Source organism: Syngnathus acus, chromosome 1 (genome assembly GCF_901709675.1).
Source record: "Syngnathus acus chromosome 1, fSynAcu1.2, whole genome shotgun sequence".
In the NCBI taxonomy this organism is placed as follows: Eukaryota; Metazoa; Chordata; class Actinopteri; order Syngnathiformes; family Syngnathidae; genus Syngnathus; species Syngnathus acus.
Window position 1 is genome coordinate 13,585,786 of NC_051087.1, and position 23,459 is coordinate 13,609,244.

Here is a 23,459-nt window from a genome sequence, read left to right on the forward strand (position 1 = left end):
TTATGCAGTGGTTAAAAACAACAACAATTAAACAACAATTAAGCATGATCACAAAAAAGAATTGTTTTTGTACCCTCTGACCTTTTGGAAAATTATTCTCTTACTGGTTCGGTCATTATTTTCCAAGGTAAAAGCAGATAGTTGTCTTATTTTGATTGAACACAAAAGATAGTCAGCTTTCATGGACTACATAAATCAAATACTATTATCTGTTAAGAGGTTGAAATCGGAGCATTCTAAAAAATCCTTACTTGATTATTGAAATTGTTGTCTGTGGAGTTGCGGTCAATTATAAGACGAAGGAGACAAAGGCAAGTTATGTCTCCTTTACTCTCCACTCAAAACTGACTGATAATACATCAACTGCAAGCAAAAGAGGTAAAAGGATGCAAAAAGCTGATAACAGAGCTGCCAGCCAATAGAAATGCACGTCAACAATTTGACTCAATTTTCGCATTCTCAACATTGTCAAGTGTTAAGCATTCCCTCCAACATTGATATTTATATTGAATTTGGGTTATATTTTATCCAAAAAATTAAATGACAACTTGATTTGCTTGCAAGATCACAATCAGTGTTTATATGTAGTATAGGAACATTGAAACAAACAAAAAGACACAAAATAGGCAAGCACAGATGTCATAAGTATTGATTGATAAGTGTGACATGTTCAGAAATGTCACACTTATCAAGGCAAATTTATCAAACACTGTTAAATCAGTTCAATCAGTCCAACCCAGCGGCGCCTGGAAAGCGGACTTTAAACCGATGATGATGATGATGTTAAATCAGAAACATTTAGGCAGCTATCACGGTACTTTCTGTTTGCACCCACATTTGAAACCAATTCACACTACTTCAGGTGCACCACTTAACAGACTGATGCTAACTGCACAATTGACACAGCGTAAGATAAAACAAACAAACAAACAAACAAACAAACAAACAAACAAACATAAAACAAACATTGAGAGAGAACGTCTGGGCTAGTCTTACATAATAACTTTACACTATGTTGTTTGTCATCCAGTTCGGCTTTTCATTTTTGAACCATTCCTGTTTTACCGAGCTGAGCTGTAACAATGAACACAGAAGTCAATTGGAAATCATGTTTTGGTGTCACCAATTGATGCGAGTGGTGCTCAAGGCTTTGTCGTTTCCACACTGGTGTTCCCTTCACATTCTTTCTTTCTGTTCACATCTTTTAGATGCATGTGTCATTTGGTCTTTTTTTTTTTTTGCCTTTCTTTGTATATTTCACTTTTCATGGGCATGGATGGTGTACAGCTCCACCCTCCCCGCATGCCTAAAAAGCAAGCTGCCCCAAAGGCAAGAGGGAGGCAACAACGTGCATCGTAGTATCTTTGCACACCGTGTCCTCAGGTTCACTGATGAGGTCACAGTTAGGTAAGAAAATGCCTCTTCACATATCCTCTGCTCGTCTTCTGACTACCCCCAACGTGCCCTTCCTTCAACGCACAGAGGCTTAAGCCTGCACTTGACATTGCAAATGACAGCATTAAATGAGCACTAAAATCTTAAGCCTTTTTATACCTCCATGTAAGGCCCTCAGCCTGAAACTATGATGTGCAATGTCATGCGATGGTACTGAGCCAGCCATCTGTTGTCTTTGTGTAGCATGACATGACAACCAAAAGCAGTAGCAGTCATATGCATCTGATAATAAGATAAAAGCTAGCTTCTCTTCCCTCGCTCACGTGCAGATACTTTTCCACTTAGACCCTGTTCCCATGGCAACTCACCAACCTTCTATTTGAGTGCTCTCACAGTATATGCAAGGATGAATGGCTTTGATAAATGGCCTTCGAGTCATTCCATGTTACCGCACTGTCTGATTGCCGTCCTTATTCTGTCGTCGTCTCTTGTTTGTTTCTCTGTTTTACTTCTCATAATTATTCCATTTTTCCATTCACATATCCCCCTCCCCCTAATTTTCTACATTACTTCCACCTTGTCTCCTGTCCTCCATCGCTCCTCGTTGATTTCTACCTTACTTCTCTCTGCTGCTATGCTGTGGTGGTGCAGTGACCTGCAGCCATCGTTGGATAGAGTGAGGAGTGCCAGCACCACATGTTTGAGACCAGACAGCAACTTTCACTCTTCTGACAAAGACAGGTATTAAGAATAAATAGTTCTCATGTGCGCACACCAACCTAACATCATTCGTACAAAAATTCATGTCATTCATTTTATGTCCCCACTCTAGTTTGTGTCATGCTACAAACCATACGCAGTTTATTTGTCATTGACATCACAATAACTAACCCTTCAAATGGAATGTGTAATCTTCAGAATTTTTTATTTTCAAAGCGGCAATATACTATATTGTAGTTAAAGTGGTTGTCGCGACAAACTCTGTCATTGATTAATTCAGACTAATGCCTGGCTACCTTTACACGAAACAACGGGGGAATTATTTGATAGTGAAAAACTCGAATGAATGTTTGGAATTGTTAATCACTTCTTGAACCAAGTGAGGAAAAACAGCTATTGAATGAGTAACAACTCACGTGAAGGAAAGTCGAACTACATCCACACAGACCGCTGCTATAGCAAACTCCCCACGGTAGAAGTACTGGCAAGATTATAAGAAAAATTTCCCCCTCCCATAAAAAAATAAAGTTCTGTATTTATTTATTTTTTCATGATTTTTCATGTTTTTTGCGAGGATAACAGATGGAGGATCTGGTTTGACTTGTGTTTCTCCTCTTTCCAAGTTGTCTTCTACATTAGAGCCCTTTAACCACGGGGGTTTGTAATGATATCCTACCAATCTTGACAATGCAAATCAATTGGATCTTTGAATTTCTTGCTTTGTAGACCCTCACCCAGAGCCACTATATTCTCTGCAATTGCCCATGACAATCCGGTATGTCAGGCATGTCCAAAGTCCGGCCCGCGGGCCAAATCCGGCCCCTGGTCAGATTTCATACGGCCCGCAGCTTCAGTCTTATACAGTAATATATTATTTATGGCCCGCCTGCACTGTCAAACTGACGAAAAAAATCATGAAACTTGAAACTGTAATTCATCCTATTTACAAAAGGTGGCAGCACCACCCGCTCTGCTCATTTCTGCCATGGCGACTGCAAAGAAAACGAGGAAAGTTGACATTGAGGGCCGTCGCTTTCAAAAGAAATGGGAATTACAATACTTCTTCACTAAAAATCAAGGCAATTGTGTTTGTCTAATTTCTAAAGAGACGGTTGCCTTGTTTAAGGATTTCAACCTAAAGAGACACTATCAGACTAAACATGCTAACACATACAACAAGCTAACAGGGAGTGACCGCGCTGATAAAGTGAAGCAGCTCCAAGCTGAACTGGCATCACAACTGATTCTTCACGTGGGGCTGTGAGTCAAAAGTAAATCAAAAGTAATTATTACTTAATATTAAATATTACGAAGTGGCCATGTTAATACTGTTGATGTTATGAACCTGTAGACGTGACATAAACTATTACTTTCTGAAAGATATTGTAAATGACAAGAGCAAAATTCCCTTGTTTTAAGTTTTAATAATAACAGCCAACTTTGCATTACTTAGAACTCCAGTTTAAAATGTTCATGAGGCAAAAATAATTTTAAACTCATGTAAATTTAAGGTATTTCATACAGTTTGTTCAATGTTATCTGACTCTTCAGATATGAATGAAAGGCAGAATTTGTGTTTTTAGAGTTGTTCACATCTGCCTGACTGGCTTATATTTGGTTATTTTGTCATTCAAAAATAAAGACAATTGGGACAATGACATTTGTTTTATAACAGTGTGTATTTGCATGAAATCTTTGTAGTTAAAAAATGTCCGAAAAAACTATTGGTCCCCGGGCCCCTTCACTTTATCAAATCTGGCCCTCCTTGCAAAAGGTTTGGACACCCCTGCTGTATGTAGTCCAGTGGGTGTTAAACATTTTAGATCTAAAAAATGCTCTCAATATGAGCGCCATTCACAAAAAAAAAAAAAAAGGTAAAGACCCAATGATTGTCACACACACATCTGGGTGTGGTGAAATTTGTCTCTGCATTTAACCCATCCCCGATGGGTGCAGTGAGCAGCAGCGATGCCGCGCCCGGGAATCATTTGGTGATCTAACCCCCCAATTCCAACCCTTAATGCTGAGTGCCAATCACTGTCATTCCAAAAACAATGACATGATGCAGTTTGAACTTGAGGGAGCCTGCGTAACTCAGATACAAAACTTACAAACCTCAGCCAATAAGCTAGTTTGCACTTTGAGTCTCAAATTGTTCATACTTTGGTGTTTCAATCAGGTAACCAACTAGTGGTCTGCCGTGCACTGGATCATTTGAATGAATTTGTGGAGGTTTGCTGCCTCCAGACTTAGCCACACTAGTCATGCGGTGTATTCAGTCTCTTCCATGCATCTGGTTCTTCACCTCCCGCTACTCCACATATTTCCAGGTGCTTCAATTCATTGCCCTGCAAGAGCCCCTCAAATCCCCGGATCTTAGTAGAACACGTGGCCTCTGCGGAAGACAGGTATCAGGCCTGACCTTTCTGCTGTCTCCGCTCCAACATACGTATATGCTGCCACTTGCTGCTTGCCTGCTTATATCTTTCTGCTGACACTTGCCCTGCAGACTATCATCCATTATAGGATATCGTTGTTGTAGTCATCTGCACTGTTTGGACCCTTTCTTGTAAACATTTGTGGGCTGAGGCTGTTGTAATCTCCCGTTTGTTTTCACCCGTGCTTACGACTGTGTACTCAATCTGAATTGGTGCAATTGTGTCTTATAAGCTCTTTCTTGTAAAATGTCGGTTGGATGTGCAATGATTGCCTATATTCCTTTCTGATTGAACCAGATTCTCAGCCTGATATGTACATATCGACAAGTATTCATTTTTTAGTTTTGTCATTGTCATTGCCATATCATGTTTGTTTCTCCTCTTCTCTTTCTGGGCTGTTACTGTTTACCCTAACAGGGAGTGTAGCAATGCATCAAGTCCAGACTGTCTAAAAGGCAGCAAAAAAACCTTGGAGGGTGACAGGTGAGAGCATTCATCCTCCCATATGCCATATTCCATATTCTTCTTGCCTCACTTGATCAATTTAGCAATATTTTATATTGTTATGTATTAATTGTAGCCTTTAACGGTTGCCATAAAGCATAAACTAAAGCTCTTCCAGCTTCCAACAAAATATCACTATCTCGTGGTTATGAATATATACGTACATAGTCAATAGAATTTGCATAATGTACATACCGCAGACTTTAGCGAAGTACAGATAATGGTATAAGACCAACAACATTTTTTTGAATATAATTTGAAAAGATTTCTCTTTTTAATTTTCATTATTTTGTAAACGGCAGCCGCATCCAGCCCACCTCTATCCTCAGGGGCAGTAGGGGCAAAGGTTGGCCACTGAGACCCTTTGGTCAGACAGCTTTGGCTGGGTCCTCTCCAAACTCTCTGCAGACAGACAGGTGCATGCTATTGTCAGCAGGAGGTCTCTCCTACTGTGTGGTCCTATTGTTGCTCATTTTGTATCCACAAGAACCCCATTAAATCATCACACCTCAAAATTTGGAAATGCTGTACAACCTTTGAGTGAGCTGGGTGGGTCAATTCTCTGAAATTCTAAAACTCTACCTGAATCCACCACAACTATTCAAACCTTTCCTAAATATTGCTTGCATAATGTATATGCTGTCCATAGAATTACTCTCCATATAAATTCTCTGTTGGGGTGTGTAGAAATGTGGGCATATTTTGTTTACTGTACATACCAACTCGGGGGCCTATTTTCATAGACAGGCATACATGCGTAAAAACTGTTGCATCCTTGTTTATGTGGTCGGGCATAGACGCACCGACGCAGGACCCGGCACGGAAGGCTTCACAGCGGCCAACTTTGCATCATTCTCAAATGGAGATCTTGTTGAAATTTCTTATAAATGTAATTTATGTGTATCATATCTCAGCCATGTGTACCGTGCACCTCGCCTGGGCTGAATTTTTAAGGGAATGAGGACAGCTCCCTTGATTGGCCAAGAATCAAGATATCAATATCGGTTCTGTTCTTCACCCCCTCAACAGCACAAATGCTTATTTTCCTATTTCTACCTGCGCCTGTTTACAAAATGCCAAAAGGTAGAAAACTTCACCCAGCCATGCGCACATTTAGACTGCACATTGTGCTAGACTTGCGCTGGGCACATAAATTGGGCTCTGTCTCTCTCTTGCCTCTCCCCTGCCTGTTTGCTAATTTGTCCTGTTCCCTCCCATTTTTACCAGATCATCACTTTTGATTTTGTCTGTCTAATCTTGTATCGCCCCCGAATAACATTTTTGGTGTTTTCTTCCACTTCTTAATCTCTTTCTGTCTTAATGTCTCTGTCTGCCAGAACACACCCTCATGGTAGCCCTTCCTCCCCAATGGGGACTCCCTCATCAGGCCGCAGGGGCCGGCAGCTTCCACAACTCCCGGCTAAGAGCAGCAGCATAGAACAAGGTAAGGTATGATGTGTGAATGCAAGTACTCTGTTTGCTTTGATCGAGGGACAAACGTCAAACATTGCTGCACCACTACTACTACCACGACCACCACTACTACTCCTTCTACGACTACTACTACTACTAATACTACTACTACTATTACGACTACTACTACTACAAATACTAATACTACTAATACTACTACAACTACTACTAATATCAATAATCATTGTCATCATAACAGCAGTACCCCTCCGTGAGCCGTCACCTTATGGTAGAGGTGTTTCTGTGTTCCACTGATTCTAGGGGCTAAATTGTCTGGGGCTTTATGCCCCTTTAAGGATCAGGAAATAAACAGTTTGTAGGCGAGGGGTCAGACAAAGCACGGGTCAAAAAATCCCTATGGGGGACACAGAGGCCCCCCCATTGGAGCTAGGCCTGAAGGTGGGGCTCGAAGTTGAGCAATTGGTGGTCGGGCCAACACACATGGGGCTCAGGCCTAAAGGAAATCACCCTTCTCATCGAGGGAGAGGGGCCATAGAAGGTCGGGTGAGCTTCAGTGGAAGGCAGGACCTTGGCAGTCCGATCTTTGACTACAGAAGCTTACTCTCAGTAAGAGGAATGTCACTTCTGAGGGTTGTGACAGAAAGAACATGATCCCAGATAACAGCGGACGAAATGCGTTTTCTTAGCAGGGTGTCCGGGCTCTTCTTTCGAGACAGCTCGATCATCGGATGAGTGATTTAGGGATGAGCTGCTGCTTTTCATATTGACAGGAGGCGCAATGTTCATCCTAAACAGATACCTGAGCTACCTGGTTAGGATAACTCCCAGACGCCTGCCTGGTAAGGTGTTCCAAACACATAGCACTAGTGAGGAGAAATTGTCTTCTGGCTGGCTTGGGAACACCTCGGGATTACCCTGGAACAGCTGAACAAAGTGGCTGGGGAGAGGAACATTCCCTAATCAAGCTGCCCTCATGACCCAACCATGGATAAGCAGTAGAATATGGATGGATGGATGGATGGATGGATGGATGGATGGATGGATGGATGGATGGATGGATGGATGGATGGATGGATGGATGGATGGATGGATGGATGGATGGATGGATGGACGGACGGACGGACGGACTCAAGGTTTCTCATAATAGTTCCACAGTCAGGGTTTTGAGTGTTTCTCCTTGCTTTCCTGGGGGTTAAGATCAGGGAATGTGGAAAATAATTGTCAACTGTGGCCATGTGAAGCCCTCAGAGACATTCTTGTGATAAGGGCTGTATAAATAAATTTGACTTGACTTGACTTGACGGACGGATGGAACAATGGATGGATGGGGCCAGGATGGCTGGAAAGACATTCAGGATGCCCTTTTATTTCTCCGTAATACGTTGCTGAGGTATCAGATCGGGACTCGGTATGGATGGATGCAAATAACAATAATAATGCTAATAATAATAATAATTTATATGGTTGCCGCATCTGCCTCACAGTTGGTTTGAATACGAGCAACAGTGATTGTCTATATGTGCCTTGAGATTGGCTAGTGACCAGTCTAGGGTGTACCCCACCTCTTTGCCAGCATTGGCTGGAATTGATTCTAGCTTTTCAGGTGGATGGTGACCCACCATATTTTCACAAACTGCAGAAATTATATCATGCTGATATAAGCAGTGAAACAAGACAGTGTTGTGTGTAGTATAAGACAAAACTATGACATATTGTATTGTGAGGGTGTAAGTACAATGTTATCCATATCTTGAGAAATTGTCAGTATGTCTTCTTGACAGATTATACAGTATATTATCATTTAGACAGAAATCAGACCTTGCTTGTTTACATGGCTGAATTAAATTGTCATTGTTGGTTTTATTTTAGCCCTAGCAGTTGAAGAGCGAGCCCGACAGCTGCATATGAAAGTACATTCCTATCGGCCTTCAGCTTCCCATGACCCTGAGTCGGACCTCAAGTATAAACGGGAGGTAAGACTTCTTATTCTTCATCTTCTTTAGAAAAATAATCAGGTGGAATCTTTAAAGCAGTGTATGTGTGTATTCAGACCTGATTGTTTGGTCCATTTTGAAAGGACCAGGGTTCGATTCTAACGCTGGTCCTGACCTTTTATGCAGGTGTGAATACACGCAAATGAATCCTGGTGCGGATTAAAGAACCGGACCAAGACCCACTTTTTAAAGTGGTCTCGGTTTGCTTTCAAACGGACTCTGATGAGGTTCACTTCTCGTGTGAATACAAACAGCGTAGATCTGAACCAACAGCACAAATATGCAGAGCAGGAACGCGGCGCGTAGGACTCGTATGTTTTCCTCCATTTCTGGGTTTGTGCTCTGTGTACCGCCCTGGTCATTGCTGTCCAATGGGAGCACAGATCGTCACAAGCGTGGATGTTTATACTTCACTTGCAAAATGTACAGTCTGAATAGGAACCGCACCAAATGAAAAAAATGGATGGATGGATGGATGGATGGATGGATGGATGGATGGATGGATGGATGGATGGATGGATGGATGGATGGATGGATGGATGGATGGATGGATGGATGGATGGATGGAAGTCGACAGCCTGTCTGTGTTGGAGTTGAGATATTCACTTTGAAATTATAAATCTACGCTTGTTGTTCTTAGATGTTTGCAGAACAGCGACGTAGCAGCGACAACATGTCTGCCAGGTCGTCAGACAGTGATATGAGCGATATGTCAGCTCTCTCCCGTGCCAGCAGTGCCTCTCGCCTCAGTAGCACCAGCTACATGTCTATCCAGTCAGAACGCCCAGGGGGACGTCTTAGGTCAGTTCTTTTGTTAAGTCATACATTGATTACATTTTCAAATTTTATTTACTTAGGTTCAACTAAGTTTGGAAATTGGTATCAACATATTTTTGGGGAATCAGCATGTGTTTGAATCTGTTGCTAGTAAAATGCATGCTAATGGCTGTGTATCTTTTCTGTTTTGCATGGCAACTGCTGCATGTTTCCGTCCAACTTTGTGCACTGCTCCTCTCTATCACATACAAACACATAAAACAATGGCGGGATGAAAACAAACATCACTCAGGTCTAAGTCATTAGAGGAGGAAAAAAAAGACAGGCGCATCTCATGGGGGGTGACTAGGGAAGAGGAGAGGAAGAGGGCAGCAGGAAAAAGACGTTTCTCAGAGGAGTTGAAGCGCAGGAGACACACTGTCGCTGGAGAAACAGAGGAGTCCAGGTAAAAATATATAGATCTTAGAAATAATTTCCCGACTCTGTTTACCGACCTAGCTACCTACCTACCCAGCTACCTACCTACCTACCTACCTACCTAGCTACCTAGCTACCTAGCTACGTACCTAGCTACCTAGCTACCGAGCTACCTACCTCTCTCTCTCTCTCTCTCTCTCTCTCTCTCTCTCTCTCTCTCTCTCTCTCTCTCTCTCTCTCTCTCTCTCTCTCTCTCTCTCTCTCTCTCTCTCTCTCGACATGGATAAACAACCTTATCCCAATGGTCCTAAGCAGAGAGTGATATAGTGCAGCTCACTTATTACTGATCTATTTTATTATTATAACCAACAGACAAATCATGCCAACAATTAATCACCCGCTAATAATAATCTGCAGCACAGCTCCCTCTAATTACCATGTGGACCAAAACTAGACAAGACAAGTGCAGTCGTTTTAAGGGTCAAGGCAATAAAAAACTGCAATCACAAATCAATTCATTCTTAATCATTTCAGTGATGTGTGTATTTTCCCACTATTTTCAAATAATTCCTGAGATTTTATAATGCTTATTATCATGCCTAGTTTTAAGTGCAAGTGCATTATAATGCCTAGTTTATTTATTAGATAAACTGAACATGGTCAACAGGCTTCCTTGCCTTCCATGACACAGTTTGGCATCTGTGACAGCCACACAATCAGCATTTTCTTCAATGCAGTTTATGTTGTGTGTTACACTACAGTATATGTGTACCTAGTTTTTTATATTTGTGTTTGTTCAGTGCACATCTCAGATCCCTCATTGCATGCATCCTGTGCTGTGACAAGCCGGAGCCCGGTCATCCTCCCGAGCAGAATCCCCTTCCATCTGCCCCTTCTGCTGCCCAGCTTCCCTTAACTTCCATGCATAGTGTAGTAGAAAGTCCTCACGCTAATGTTCCAGTACTTCCTGTAAACCATCATATCACGTTAGTCGGAGGTCCACACAGACCAGATGGTGATGGGTGCAGCATGTCCAGGCTCTCTTGTAGCACATTCAGTCCAATTGAGGGCCTCGACTTGCAGTGGCTCATCCAAACCCATCGAAGGCAGCAAGCATTCAATTGCTTCTGCTCTTGTGTAGTTGCTTGTATGAGAAGAATGAATTTAAATACATAATACAAATTATCTATGGAATTGATTATGTAAACTTTGTTGCAATGGTGGTAAACTATTTTTGTATTTGACCACTAACATCTAAACTGGCTGTGCTACTACTGTTACAGCATAATAAAAAAAACAGCTGACATATTTTATTCATCACGTAGCATGTCAGTGTACGTTTTTTTGCTGTAGTACGTCTTTGAGTTCAGGGCCAAAAGGGAAATTGAAGTCCATCATATCATATCACATCATGTCTGGCGATTTAAAATGTTTGCATTTGTCATCACGCCATGTCAGTCAGCTGTCTTATGCGGTGAAGGTACAGTAAAATACAGATACTATGTCAAACCTTTGGAACACTTAAATGAGAGACACGTACTGTCTTCTTTCTGAAGTCGGCAGATGAGAGCATCAGCGGGACGCAGCATGCTCAAGAGCTCCAGTGTTAGTGGGGAGATCTACACGCAGGAGCGCACTGATGGCAGCCAGTCAGACACAGCACTCGGCACAGTGGGGGGAGGCAGCAAGAAGAGACGCTCCAGTCTCAGTGCAAGGGTGGTGGCCATTGTTGGAAACCGCCGCAGCCGAAGTACTTCCCAGATAAGTGGCCCTGGTGAGTTGCCACAGCAAATGCTAACAACTCAAAAATTCTTCTTTTTAGAATGTAAATCCAAGATGATGTTGCTTCCCCCAAAAATGGCATGCACTACTACTTGGTGGTGAGATGAAAAAAAACAGTTGGCCTCATGTGAAGATTGGAAAAGAAAAGGGACGTGTAATTTGCTAAAATTCCATGATTCAATTGCTTATGAGCCAGATGTCCAAATTGATTAATTTTGGTATTTTCATAAGCCAAATCTGAATTATATATCATGCACATTTTACTGAGTGGACTCCATCAACATTCAGACACTCAAACATCTGTGTTCAGCGCATGTATCCAGAGCCACACATAAAAACAATGTTTCACAACAAAAAAGATTTGTCCTGGGGAGCAGACGGTACTGAAGTACCAATAATTCCAAATGTCTTTTTATTCTATAAAAGTTTCATCCCCCGCTGTCCCACTGCGTGTTATCAAAGAAGAAACAATAATGATGTATTTTTCAAACTTAAGGGAACATTGTAGATAGATGAGAGTCACCAAGAGCTTAGCTCCCGGTTACACGAGACGTGTCTGAATCCAACTCCCATTCAGACAGACTGACCATGAAAGTCAAGCTCCATTATTCCCTTTCTTTGGGTCAGACATTAAAAGCTATTTGGCCACACTAGGCCTGGAGGGATGTCTAGCCTTATGTCACTGAAGTGGAGAAGAGAGATAGGAAGTCGAGATATAAGGAGATGTAGCTAGCTCACTGAAAAAAAAATCCTTTGTCTATGTGTTGGATGAGAACTGAGGCAAGTAAGGAATATTTCCAATTAAATCTGTACTTTTGCTTTGTGCAGTTTGGGTACAAGATATTTTAATATTTTTTGACATCTTTTCTCCTTGCACCACCTGTTTCATTATAAGGAGTGAGTCAAGAGTCTGCATTGGGTCAGTCAGCTTGTTTTTCTAGCAAAGCGTTTCCTGTTTCTGGCTACTGGAGGGAGAGAGTAAAAGTACATGTGTAGGTCCTTTGGTCATGCGCCACACAGACACATCACAGAATACTAAACTGCTTTTATTGATACATTTATACTGTCTGAAATATGGTGACTGGCCTTCTATTGTATCTGCAAAATGGGAAAATAGATCACGCTAGTTTTTCTCCTACGCTCTGGTTTACCTTGCACAATATTATATACTAAGTTCAAGTGTTTGAAATAATGGTCTAAATTACAATATCACTATGGAGGCTGCTGGAACGGTTTGTACGAAAAGTCATACAGTACATTCTGTCCCTCTCTCGTGCTCTCTCTCTCGCACTCTCTCTTGCACTCTCTTGCTTCCTCGCTCTTCTTTTTTCCTTTTTTTTTTTTTGCAGAGGCAAAGACTAAAAAGGAGAAAGGAGCACCGATCCAGAGGAGCACAGAGACCGGCATGGCAGTGGAGCTGACGAGGAACATGAGTCGGCAGCCCAGCAAAGAGTCCAACAATGGCAGCATGAACAGCTACAACTCTGAGGGGAAGTTAGTAACTTTTTCACTTTTTATATATTACTTTTTACAATAAGGCTACATTTTATACATTGTTTGTTAAAACTGTTTTCAACAATTCAACTAGTCACTAACAATAGTGGGAACGTTATTTCGATTTCTTTGTGTGTCTTGGCATGTGAAGAAATTGACAATAAAGCAGACTTTGACTTTTGAATTAGGGAAAAACAGCAAAATCACATCTTTTTCCAAGAGTTACTTTGCTACATCTGACTAGATAGCAAAATAGGTACAGTAACCATGAACTTACTGAATATTGGGCTAACACATTGAAGCTGTTTATAAATGATTAGCAAAGAGAAATTAATACGTTTAGAAAGACCAATGATTACCTCTGGTAATACTAAATAATGAGGGTTTGTGTATAAAATAAAAGCTTCCTTTCTCCAGTAATGTCTGTCTTGGTCTTGTTCGTGCGGCACTATTTGCCTGGCGGACGGACATGCAATCAAAACACCACTTTCCTCCCCAGTGACCGTGTTTGGTCACGTATCCCTACGCTCAGCAAATCGGTGCTGCATAACAGCGGTCCACAACCTTTTTACTAATGAGTGTATAAGTGTACGTATTTAGACATCACAAAAATCACGAAAAATCCATAGACACGCCGCACCAGACTACACGCCGCAGGATTCGAAGCTTGTGCAAAAAATAGCAGCTTATAGTCCGGGAAATACGGTATATGTTTATGGTATTTGTTGGAAGTATTTTTTTCACTTATCAGTGACTAACAGCAAATTGATTCTGTTAAAGAAAAACAACCTGAAAAAGAATTTACCTGTGTCTTTACCAAATTGTGTGTTTTCTGTGTTTGTTTTTGTTCTTCTCTTAGTATCTTCTCTGGAGTCAATCTGGGAGCAAGCAGCCAGTTCAGCGACTTTTTGGATGGCCTTGGTCCGGCTCAGTTAGTGGGAAGGCAAACACTTGCTACACCCGCAATAGGTGTGATTGTGCTCACATTTTAGTTCAGTTTGGACTGCATTGTTTGTGGATTGTTTGTGTTGCTCTGATTTTCCATACCTTGATCGAGCATACATTTGGTTTTATTGCAACATTGAGACTTTGACAATGAGGCATTGTTGAGATTTTCAGCTTCCCACAAAAGAGCACTCTGTTGAGTTATATTTCAAGCATATTTCATAGTCATACTGCAATACAAAACAAACTCGTATAGATCTATAGTAATTATCTTGCCACCATCTTCCTTTGTTATACAGGTGACATCCAGATCGGTATGATGGAGAAAAAGGGTCAGCTGGAGGTGGAGGTTATCAGAGCACGAGGTCTTGTACAAAAGCCAGGCTCGAAATCCCTCCCAGGTAAAGACTGTAGCTTAATTGAAATAATACAACAATCACTCTTTTTTTACCATATCGCTAATACAAGATCAGTTTGGAGACATTAGGCAAAGCTTGGTGCCTGACTTTGCTCTCTGTTGGGAGCAAAAATGCCTGTCTCGAAAGCCTTCACTTTGAACTTTAGCATTTGAAGCTCAGAATTCGCAGTGGTCAGAGAAATGCTGTAGTTCTTTATTTGCTTTTCTCCATGATCTTTTTTTATTCTCAATTCTTGGTAACATGTACAATTCTCAAGATATGTCGGCTTCACGTTGGCCTATTGCAGGGGTATCCGAACCCGGACCTGGAGGACAGCTATCCCGCATGTTTTTGTTTCCCTTCTCCAACACACCTAATTCAAATGATCAGAATCGTGATTAGGCTTCTACAGAGATTGCTAATGAGCTGATCATTTGAAGTAGGTATGGTGGAGGAGGGAAACTTCAAACAAGAAACAAGACATACAAGAGAGCAGCCCTCGAGGACCGGATTTGGACATCCCTGGTCTTGTGGTTAGCACATCCGCTTGACATTTCTGAAGTCTGGCGTTTGGGTTTGGAAGCTCAGCTCAGGCCCCCTTGCGCGGGTTTTTCTCTGGGTATAACAAAGTCACCTAGGATAGGCCTAGCAGTTTAGAAAACAATGGGTCTTTGGGTCCCGTGAAATTTAAAACAGTTTTTCTTTTCTTATCCTTTGTTTAATGGCGAAAATGCCATTTCAACATTCTTCAATGTCTTTTACCATCATTGTTTTTTTCTATTGTTTCGTCCCTGCCTTCAGCACCTTATGTCAAGGTCTACCTGCTGAAAAATGGAGCATACGTAGCCAAAAAGAAAACCAAGATTGCACGGAAAACACTTGACCCACTGTACCAGCAAGCACTGCTGTTTGAGGAAAGTCCACAGGGTAAAGTCCTACAGGTGAGTGGAAAATACTATCGATTTTTTTTATTCTTACTTTCATGTCTATATTCCCATGTTAGAAATATATTTTAGAAGGGATGAACTAGACCAGCATAGCAAATAATTGCATGGCCTTCTTCAGGTGATTGTATGGGGGGACTACGGCCGCATGGACCATAAAAGCTTCATGGGAGTTGCGCAAATTCTCCTGGAGGAACTGGACTTATCAAGCACAGTAATTGGCTGGTACAAGTTGTTTCCACCTTCCTCTTTGGTGGATCCAACTCTGGCGTCCCTCACACGGCGAGCTTCTCAGTCGTCGCTGGACAGCTCCTCTGGACCGCCCGGGATCCGATCCTAGTGGGCCGACAGCTCAACACCGCTCTGCGAGTGATTAACTCCTGACATGCACTGTAAGAAGGGATAGAACGCTGAAGCAGAAATGTAGAGCAACAACAATCAGAAAACACATTTCTTGAGATCTGACAATCACTTCTGTCGTGGTTCATTTCGTCTGTTCTGGGGAGCGCCACTTTTCAGTGTTCCATAAAAATTTAGAAAAATGTCTCAGTTTTGCTTTGTGTGTGTACGCTGAAGATTGGGGGCTGACGACAGACAACAGGCGGTAGCTTTCAAGTTGAGCTGATGAAGTAGATACAAGATGAATGCCATGTGACAAATGAAGCAGGGTGGCTTTTAGCTGAAAACAGCCAAGCAATGAATTGTACTTAAGCGTTGGAATGTATGAACTTGAGACAGAGGTAACCTGCCGCCACATCTGCAGGTAGTGAGGGTACTGGCATCCTATCTGCAGGGGCCTCTCTAGAACCCCATCAGACTGCCAGCACCTCTGCCCAGGAGCAGGGGGCTTTCACATGGGTATTAACTCTGGAAGCACAGGGCCTTCTTCTGGTGCCTACACCCTGAAGCCGCATCACCGGTCCCTCTCTCTGTCGAAAGATCCTCTTTTCAAAATGTTTACCATGGCTTCTCCAAAGCCATACTGTCTTGTGTGTTTGTTTTGTTGTCTATTTATTTCTCCTCTGTTACTATTGCACAAAATGATTTTATAGTGTGTTAAATGCTCATGATTTGTTGTCAGTCTGGTGTGTGCATGGAGAGAAAAATCAAGCGATTTAAAAAAAAAAAAGAAAAAAAGGGAAATGAAACTATTTATTGTCTGCAGGTTTTGTGCAGGTAAGGGGACTGGTGATTAAGACACATCTTAGATTTTTAAACATGCGACTAAATGAAGTTGTCTGTGTACAGATGTGTATTAGGCCTTCCAGGAGGATGACCAACAAATAAACGTGTGTTACAATTAAACGTCACAGAAATCACTCAAAAACCTGAAAAAAAGAAAATCTTTATTTACCAAAGGAAGAGTTTGTTATCAGTCAAAATACCCTCACCCAAGCATGTTTAAATGTTTTTATTGAACCTTTATTTTATGTTCTCTTGGGAATTGAACACAAGCACAAGAGCTTGATTTTTTACAACTAAAAGTTTAACTTTTTAAAAAAAAAAAAAAAAACGTAGTTTTGAAAAGAGAAAAAACTGAGAAGCCCACTGGCCCTGTTCATTTTGGTGTAGTTATTAGGAAACAGAAAAAGAGAAACTGCTCACACTTTTTATTGTGTAACACTGTTCATGTGCAAGTTACCAATCAGACTGATCTGTCAGGACAACATAAAAGCTCATTCTCCATTTGCCCTACGGACCCCCTCTCACATTGTAAGAAGGGGGCTGGTATGACCTGCTCCGAGCTGCATGTAATTTTCTTTAGGAATCAGTTACATAAAAAAAAGATACAGAACTGGATACGTGTTTTTTTTTCCCACTTAACTGTAGGGCCGCTTGTATGTTGCATGCAGTTGTACAGTTTGCTCGTAATTGAATAGTGGTAAAACCAATAAATGGAAGCCATTCCCATCACACAAATGCAATGGAATCTAACTGCGGTCTATGCCATGTCCCTCAGTCAGGTGCTGAACGTCTCTCAAACAGAATCGGAAGATTACGTTGACGTTGTTCCTCATCCCCTCTGACAGATGTACTGTAGTCGTGAGCAGACCTCACAACCCCTCCTGCTGTTATTCCACATCATTGTATACCTCCGAGGAGCTGGTGCATCAATAAACATGTAAAGTGCAAATGCAAATCAGATCCACTTATATGGAACTATATCTTTTGGTTCAACATTGTCAGATAGGATATTGTGCATTATGAAGTAGAAAAGCAAATACAGAGCCAGTGACACACTGTAAATATTCAACAGCCATTCAACCAGGGGCCAATTCATTTAATGAGGATTTATGAATCCACTGTTGGGGACCACACAGTGGGACAGCTCAAGGTAATAGACTTGGGTTTGCAGTGCTCAGCCATTAAAACGAACAAGTCTGTAAAAGATGTCTTAATGATCATTTAAAGTTCAAACCCTTTCCCATTTTGAAAATGTTTTTTTTTTTTCATTGTCAGTATTAACAGGAAAATATTGATTGTTTACAGCGTATGTGTTCCACTGAAAGAAAATTGATTGCAACATTTCTTGTTTGTATAACAGATGTGGCTCAAATGATGTGTATGTTTTCTATTTCAAAATGTTAATTTTTATGATTTACAAATAAAAAGAATGTGTGGAAGAAAATGCACATCTATTCATTTAAACTTTTATCCATTCTTTGAGGCAAAAGTTTTTCGAGCAAGTTCACCCTAGAGCAGGGGTGCCCACACTTTTTCAGCTCGCGAGCTACTTATAAGATGACAAAGTCAAAATGATCTGCCTACAATAAAAATGCAAAACATAAATTTTCTTCCATATTATTTAAGTTATTATTATTACTACTTGATATTGTGTATTATTTCTTTCCTTTTTTCCCTTTTAGGATATGTCAAGTATCATTGAAATAGAATTTGAAATTGATCTACAATAGATATTGGTGTGTCTTGCATAATTGCTTGAACCCACATGGCACAATACAACTCACATTGGCCATCGTTTGCCCTTACCTTACTCTGATGACTTGCACTGAATGGCATCGCTAAGGCAGCATAGTCCAGACAGGAGTTGCTGATAGCCAGTTTCAAGCATGCTTCCAGATGATCATCGGTCATGATAGAATGGTATTTAGGAATGATGAGCAAATGAAGCTTCAAGATGATTCATGAACCCATTGTTGTGTTTACTTAAACCTCTAGATGGCACTCTCTGTTCACCAAAGAGCTGAAAGCCCACCAACTTGCCATTTTTTAAAACCTTCACTTTAAATCAACATTGCCATCTAGAGGAGCCAAAGAATACAACAACTGGTTCATGAAACTTCATTTTCCCATCACTAGTATTTAGACTTAATAATTTTCATGTGGAAAAAGGCTGCTTGGCACTCAGCAGTAAGGGTTGGAATTGGGGGGTTAGATCACCAAATGATTCCCGAGCGCGGCACCGCTGCTGCTCACTGCTCCCCTCTCCCCCAGGGGATGGATCAAAATCACACGGGGATGGGTTAAATGCAGAGGACAAATTTCACCACACCCAGATGTGTGTGTGACGATCATTGGGACTTTAACTTTAACTTTTAAATAGGTGGAACCAAATAATGCAGTCAGGGAGATGGCCCATTTGGGTATTTCCCCTCTGTTAGTATGTTCCAGATGTGTCCATGAGCCCTGAATATTTTATACCCTTTGTTTTATTTATTTTAAATAAATTTGAGGCTAGCTACGCAGCAAGGTAAATGAACAAGTTAAACGCGCATGCGCAAGGTGTCAAAAGTTCAGACGTTAAATTGGCCACCCTGTATGTAAAAGACAAATGTCATTGTGGCAATGGATCCCCTACTTTTTAATGTCATGTGATCTACCCACACTTCCTTCGCGATCGACCAGTAAATCGCGATTGACCAGTAGATTGCGATTGACGTATTGGGCAACCCTGCCCAAGGGTCTAGGGGTCTCAAATTCAATTTACCTGGGGACCACTGGAGGTAGAGTCTGGGGTGAGGCTGTGCCGTATTGGGTTTTTTTAGGCTCGTATAAAAACTTTTAATGTTATCAAATGTAAGAAAAATCCTTATCAAACAGTAATAAATAAATAAAATAACAATAATGAAAACAATACTACAGCTGATACAGAAACCACATATACCGTATTTTCCGGACTATAAGCCGCACCTGATTATAAGCCGCAGGGGGTTTAATATTTAATTACCATTTGTAAGAGAATATACACATAGAAGATTGTCAGGAAAGAGATGGTTCTTTGGGGACGCATACCTTTTATTAACATAACGTTTATTGACAGAGATGAAGGAGCTCTGCAAACATGCAAAAATGGTTAAATCTCAGCGACGACCATAATAAATTGAATGTGCAGCAAACACCAGCAACACACAACTAATAATAAATAAAATGGGACTACTACGAGCTACATGTAGTTCCGGAGAAGACATGACCCAGAACAAAAATACTGAAAAGGGTGACGCATCAAGATGCCCTGTAGTGGCCGGACGAAACCTCAACAGTACATGAGCAGCTCTATTTCCTTCGTTAAGAGCCAAATCGACTGCCTTTAACTTAAAAGCGGCATCATGTGCATTCGTTTGGTCCCCCATAATGAGGGTTTGTGCATAAAAGCGCCCTTTCTCCAGGAATGTCTGCCTTGATCTCGATCTGTCTCTCTTTCATGTCAATTGTGCGGCACTATTTGCCTGGCAGACGGACATGCGATCACCAGATCACTCTTCTTCCCAGTGACCGTGTGTCTGGTCACATATCACTCTGCCCAGTATAGTGGTGGCAAAACAGTGGTCCACATCCTATTTACTAACGAGCAGTGGCGGTTCTACACTGAATTAAGCCCCGGGCAAGACGACTTCCTAGCGTCCCCCCCAACCCGTAAAATAAAAATCATTTTACACAGATGATTTTCAATACAACGTGAGAAAAAGAAAATTATATTTCTCAATTGCACAAGTTTCACTATTGCAATCACAACAGGAAACACTTAATGGGAAGGGGAGGCACAACCTTTAGTGGTTTGCCCAATTCAGATTTATTCATCGTTGATAGAAGGCATTATTGTTCCTTGTCTGCTTTCTCTTTTCTTGGAGGCTCACTCTACAGCTTTTCCAAGGTGGGTGCGTAAAATGCATGCTACCATCAGTTTACATATCGGACCAAAATCTCTGTCACTAGTTTTTGCAAAATGTCCTCTTTGAACATCAATTTTAATTTTTATACAGAAAATAATTACAGTACATCTGAAACGAATGATTATAGCTATATTTGAGAGAAAAAGCGTGTTATTTTGCCTCATTCAAATCATGCAAAAACTGTCTATCACATCTTAACATCTGAACATTTAAATATGTAAACTAAGGTGCAATCACATTTATAAATGAATGGCTTCTATTTTTTTAAATGTAAATAAACAGATCTACTGTGATAAAACAACAAATTGCAATAACTGCATTAACCATCAAAGTGAAGTCTAACTGTAATTGTAGTCTTGAAACAAATCTGAATAAGGAAAGACACTGCAATAAAATAATGCAAACTGGTTTAAACTTGAGAGTAGCTGAGATCTGTCATGTCAGAACATTACTCCTCACAAACATCCTCTGCCTCGCTGTGCTCAGTGTCACTGTCCACGTACGCGCACACACTCCTGTCGAACTCTTGAAAGCGGCCGCTCTGAGGGCAACGGAAAGCTTTTCTCTGATTGTGAGCATTTTTTAGGCGATCTTTTTAGCTCTCCATCCCCGTACATTACACTCTGTGACACCATATTTCACAGCCGCTTTGCAATTGTTTGAGGACTCTGCCTCATTTATCATCATCATCTTGAAGTTTGCATCATAACTTCTCCTCAGCTGACGGTTAACCTGGCCGATCTTTCTCCAGATTGTCGCTACGTTTCTCCATTTTCTGTTATCTCTTCTCTTATTTTCTTCTCTTTTCTTTCTTACCGCTATTTTTTATTTTTCTTCGTGCTACCGCTATTTTTATTTGTCTTCTTCGTGACAGGGGTGTGCTTTGGCCTGGGGAGTTAAGTTCAGGCATTCGCTTTAAAGATATCTGGCGCCATCTACTGTTGTGAATGGGTATAATGTCTAGAGCCCGAATGTAAGACGACCCCCACTTTTTCAGTCTTATTTCAATGCAAAAAACACCGTCTTACATTCGGGCCAATACGGTACACAGCTATAGAATAATACTCTAAGTGCTGGAAATTAAAAGTGGCAAGGCTGTACAATGGTTTACTGTGGCTTGAATGAAAGGAAAGGTGTGCACATGCAAGATCCAGTCATTGGAGCGTTAAAAAGGGGATTTAGAAAGCCGTTGACGTTGATAAGCACTGGAATGTTGTGCCAGTCTTCAAATATATACGTACGGGCATTCCCATTATATGGTCCTTCCGTAACAAGTGGAATCAAAGTCTGATCCATTTGTTGAGTGACACTGCCACCAAGAGATGGCGCAGTTTCATTATATGTAAGACGCACATGCCGTTGTCGACTGTACAGAACATGCTCTCAAGCCTACACAGGTTAAAATGAGAACAAGAACACTCAAATGGGTTTGAATTCAATGTGGCCATATTGCGCTTTCCTTTATAGACATTTTATTGCCTATTTAGAAATGTGAAGTGTAACACCGTTCATGACTGCGCGCCCAAAAGGGGAAGTTCAGTTGGGGTCGTTATGAGTCAAACAAAAAGGAACAGCTCATTTAAATATCTTTTTTTTTCTTTTCTTTTTTGCCATAGGGAATAGTTCCGTTAACTAATTTCTTTGTAGTGGAATGCGGGAAGGCGATTTTCACAACAGCAAAACTCCTGCATGAATTAATACATTTATGAATTACAATCAACCAGATTTAACTAAGAAGATCTGGGGTGGAAGAATGAAGTTTTTACATTTTCACTTAAAACGTAATTCAAGCTAAATTCGTTCCATTCGCCATAATGGTTTGTGCAGATGTTGAGTCAGTCCTCCTCGCTCAGGCAGGCAAGTGGAAAATTCATCGGGAGCTATGATACCTGATAGGCTTTGTGTGGAAAAAAGTCGTGTAATCCGTAGCTTTAGAAGGGAAAATCACTACACGAGAAGCACGTTTGAACTCCCTGTCAAATACACGGAGGAGCTCATATATTCATTGAAATGTAAACATATTTTTCCGCTGATATAAGAAATAAGTTTAAACGCTTTGATTCGTGAGTAGACGCAAGGTAAACGGGCGCACAAGAAGTTAGCGAAGAATCCATACTAAAGTAGGTCCCTTCTTTAGATTGGGTTTTTATTTGATCACTTTGGCCAGTGTCGGCAATGCGCACGGCAATGCGCGCGTCAGTGGCGGCGCACATGTAGTGCTGCGGAGCGATTGGAGTTCGACTCGCTCGAGGAAAGAGAGGAGGGCGGTCAAAGCGTGACTGCAAACGTGGGCTTCTCGCCCTGTCGGCTCACTCCCTTGCAGTGCTTCGGACGCAAAAGTCTGCATTGCGCTCCAGTTTCCGGCCAAATCCTTCTTGCATTCTGAAGACCGTTGGGTGATGCAATGCCACGGAAACACAGCGGAGATGAAGGCGCCACCGGGCTCTGGATGAGGACCTCGGCGGTGCACCACCGCGCCGAAGGCTACGGCATGAAAGATGTCGAATCCGGACGAAAGATGATGAACAGTGCGGGAGACGGCTTGCTGTCAACCTCCAACGCCGTCGGGTCCGAAAGTCTGCGAGGGAAGCAAGGAGCCCGGCTCAGCTTGCTCGGCAAGCCGCTCATATACAGCGCGCAAAGCGGTCGCAGGAATGTGCGCTACCGGCGGCTCCAAAACTACCTGTACAACGTTTTAGAGAGACCGAGAGCCTGGGCCTTCATCTACCATGCCTTTGTGTAAGTTTCTCTTCTTTTGTGCGCACCTGTTGATGCTGCTTCTACTGCTTGCGTGAATTGGCACCATCGCCTCGACACTGAGCGGACGCTCTCTTTTCCCCTCTTTCTCTACTAAGTGACGTTCTATTTCACACGCTGCGTTCGTTGCAGGGGCAAACACTCGATAAACAAATCGTTTAGGAAAAAATGGCAAGTGCTTTTGAACCGTAAGTGGCCATGGGGATTCGTGCATGTTTTATAAGAACCATCGCTCTTGATGTACCTTCTGTTGACTTCGCATTTAATTTGAATGAACGAAAATGATGGCTGGAGCAACGTGACTGTTAGAAGAGGAAGGAAGTTGACA

General features: G+C 41.6%; 2 protein-coding genes across 28 annotated transcripts in view; both read left to right on the forward strand.

Moving 5' to 3' along the window:
- The window catches only part of rims1b (regulating synaptic membrane exocytosis 1b), a 70,800-nt gene extending 52,929 nt beyond the window's left edge, over positions 1-17,871 (forward strand). For 13 of the 25 annotated variants that reach the window (XM_037256266.1, XM_037256287.1, XM_037256298.1 and 10 more), the window contains 15 exons: positions 1,288-1,407; positions 2,047-2,136; positions 4,446-4,523; positions 4,971-5,036; positions 5,360-5,473; positions 6,395-6,501; positions 8,361-8,464; positions 9,126-9,286; positions 9,555-9,707; positions 11,236-11,453; positions 12,811-12,955; positions 13,815-13,924; positions 14,200-14,301; positions 15,100-15,239; positions 15,364-17,871. In XM_037256266.1, coding sequence (XP_037112161.1) covers positions 1,288-1,407; positions 2,047-2,136; positions 4,446-4,523; positions 4,971-5,036; positions 5,360-5,473; positions 6,395-6,501; positions 8,361-8,464; positions 9,126-9,286; positions 9,555-9,707; positions 11,236-11,453; positions 12,811-12,955; positions 13,815-13,924; positions 14,200-14,301; positions 15,100-15,239; positions 15,364-15,582 — 1,927 coding nt within the window. In that variant the 3' untranslated portion in view covers positions 15,583-17,871. Of the gene's footprint in view, positions 1-1,287; positions 1,408-2,046; positions 2,137-4,445; positions 4,524-4,970; positions 5,037-5,359; positions 5,474-6,394; positions 6,502-8,360; positions 8,465-9,125; positions 9,287-9,554; positions 9,708-10,479; positions 11,196-11,235; positions 11,454-12,810; positions 12,956-13,814; positions 13,925-14,199; positions 14,302-15,099; positions 15,240-15,363 lie in introns of those variants that run through there. The other 12 variants (XM_037256415.1, XM_037256424.1, XM_037256277.1 and 9 more) reach the window with 11 other exon arrangements.
- Positions 17,872-22,071: 4,200 nt separating this feature from the next.
- The window catches only part of LOC119128506 (potassium voltage-gated channel subfamily KQT member 5-like), a 98,570-nt gene continuing 97,182 nt past the window's right edge, over positions 22,072-23,459 (forward strand). The window contains exon 1 of one of the 3 annotated variants that reach the window (XM_037260997.1): positions 22,072-23,113. In XM_037260997.1, the coding sequence (XP_037116892.1) occupies positions 22,779-23,113 (335 nt within the window). In that variant the 5' untranslated portion in view covers positions 22,072-22,778. The remainder of the gene's footprint in view (positions 23,114-23,459) is intronic. The other 2 variants (XM_037260994.1, XM_037260987.1) reach the window with 2 other exon arrangements.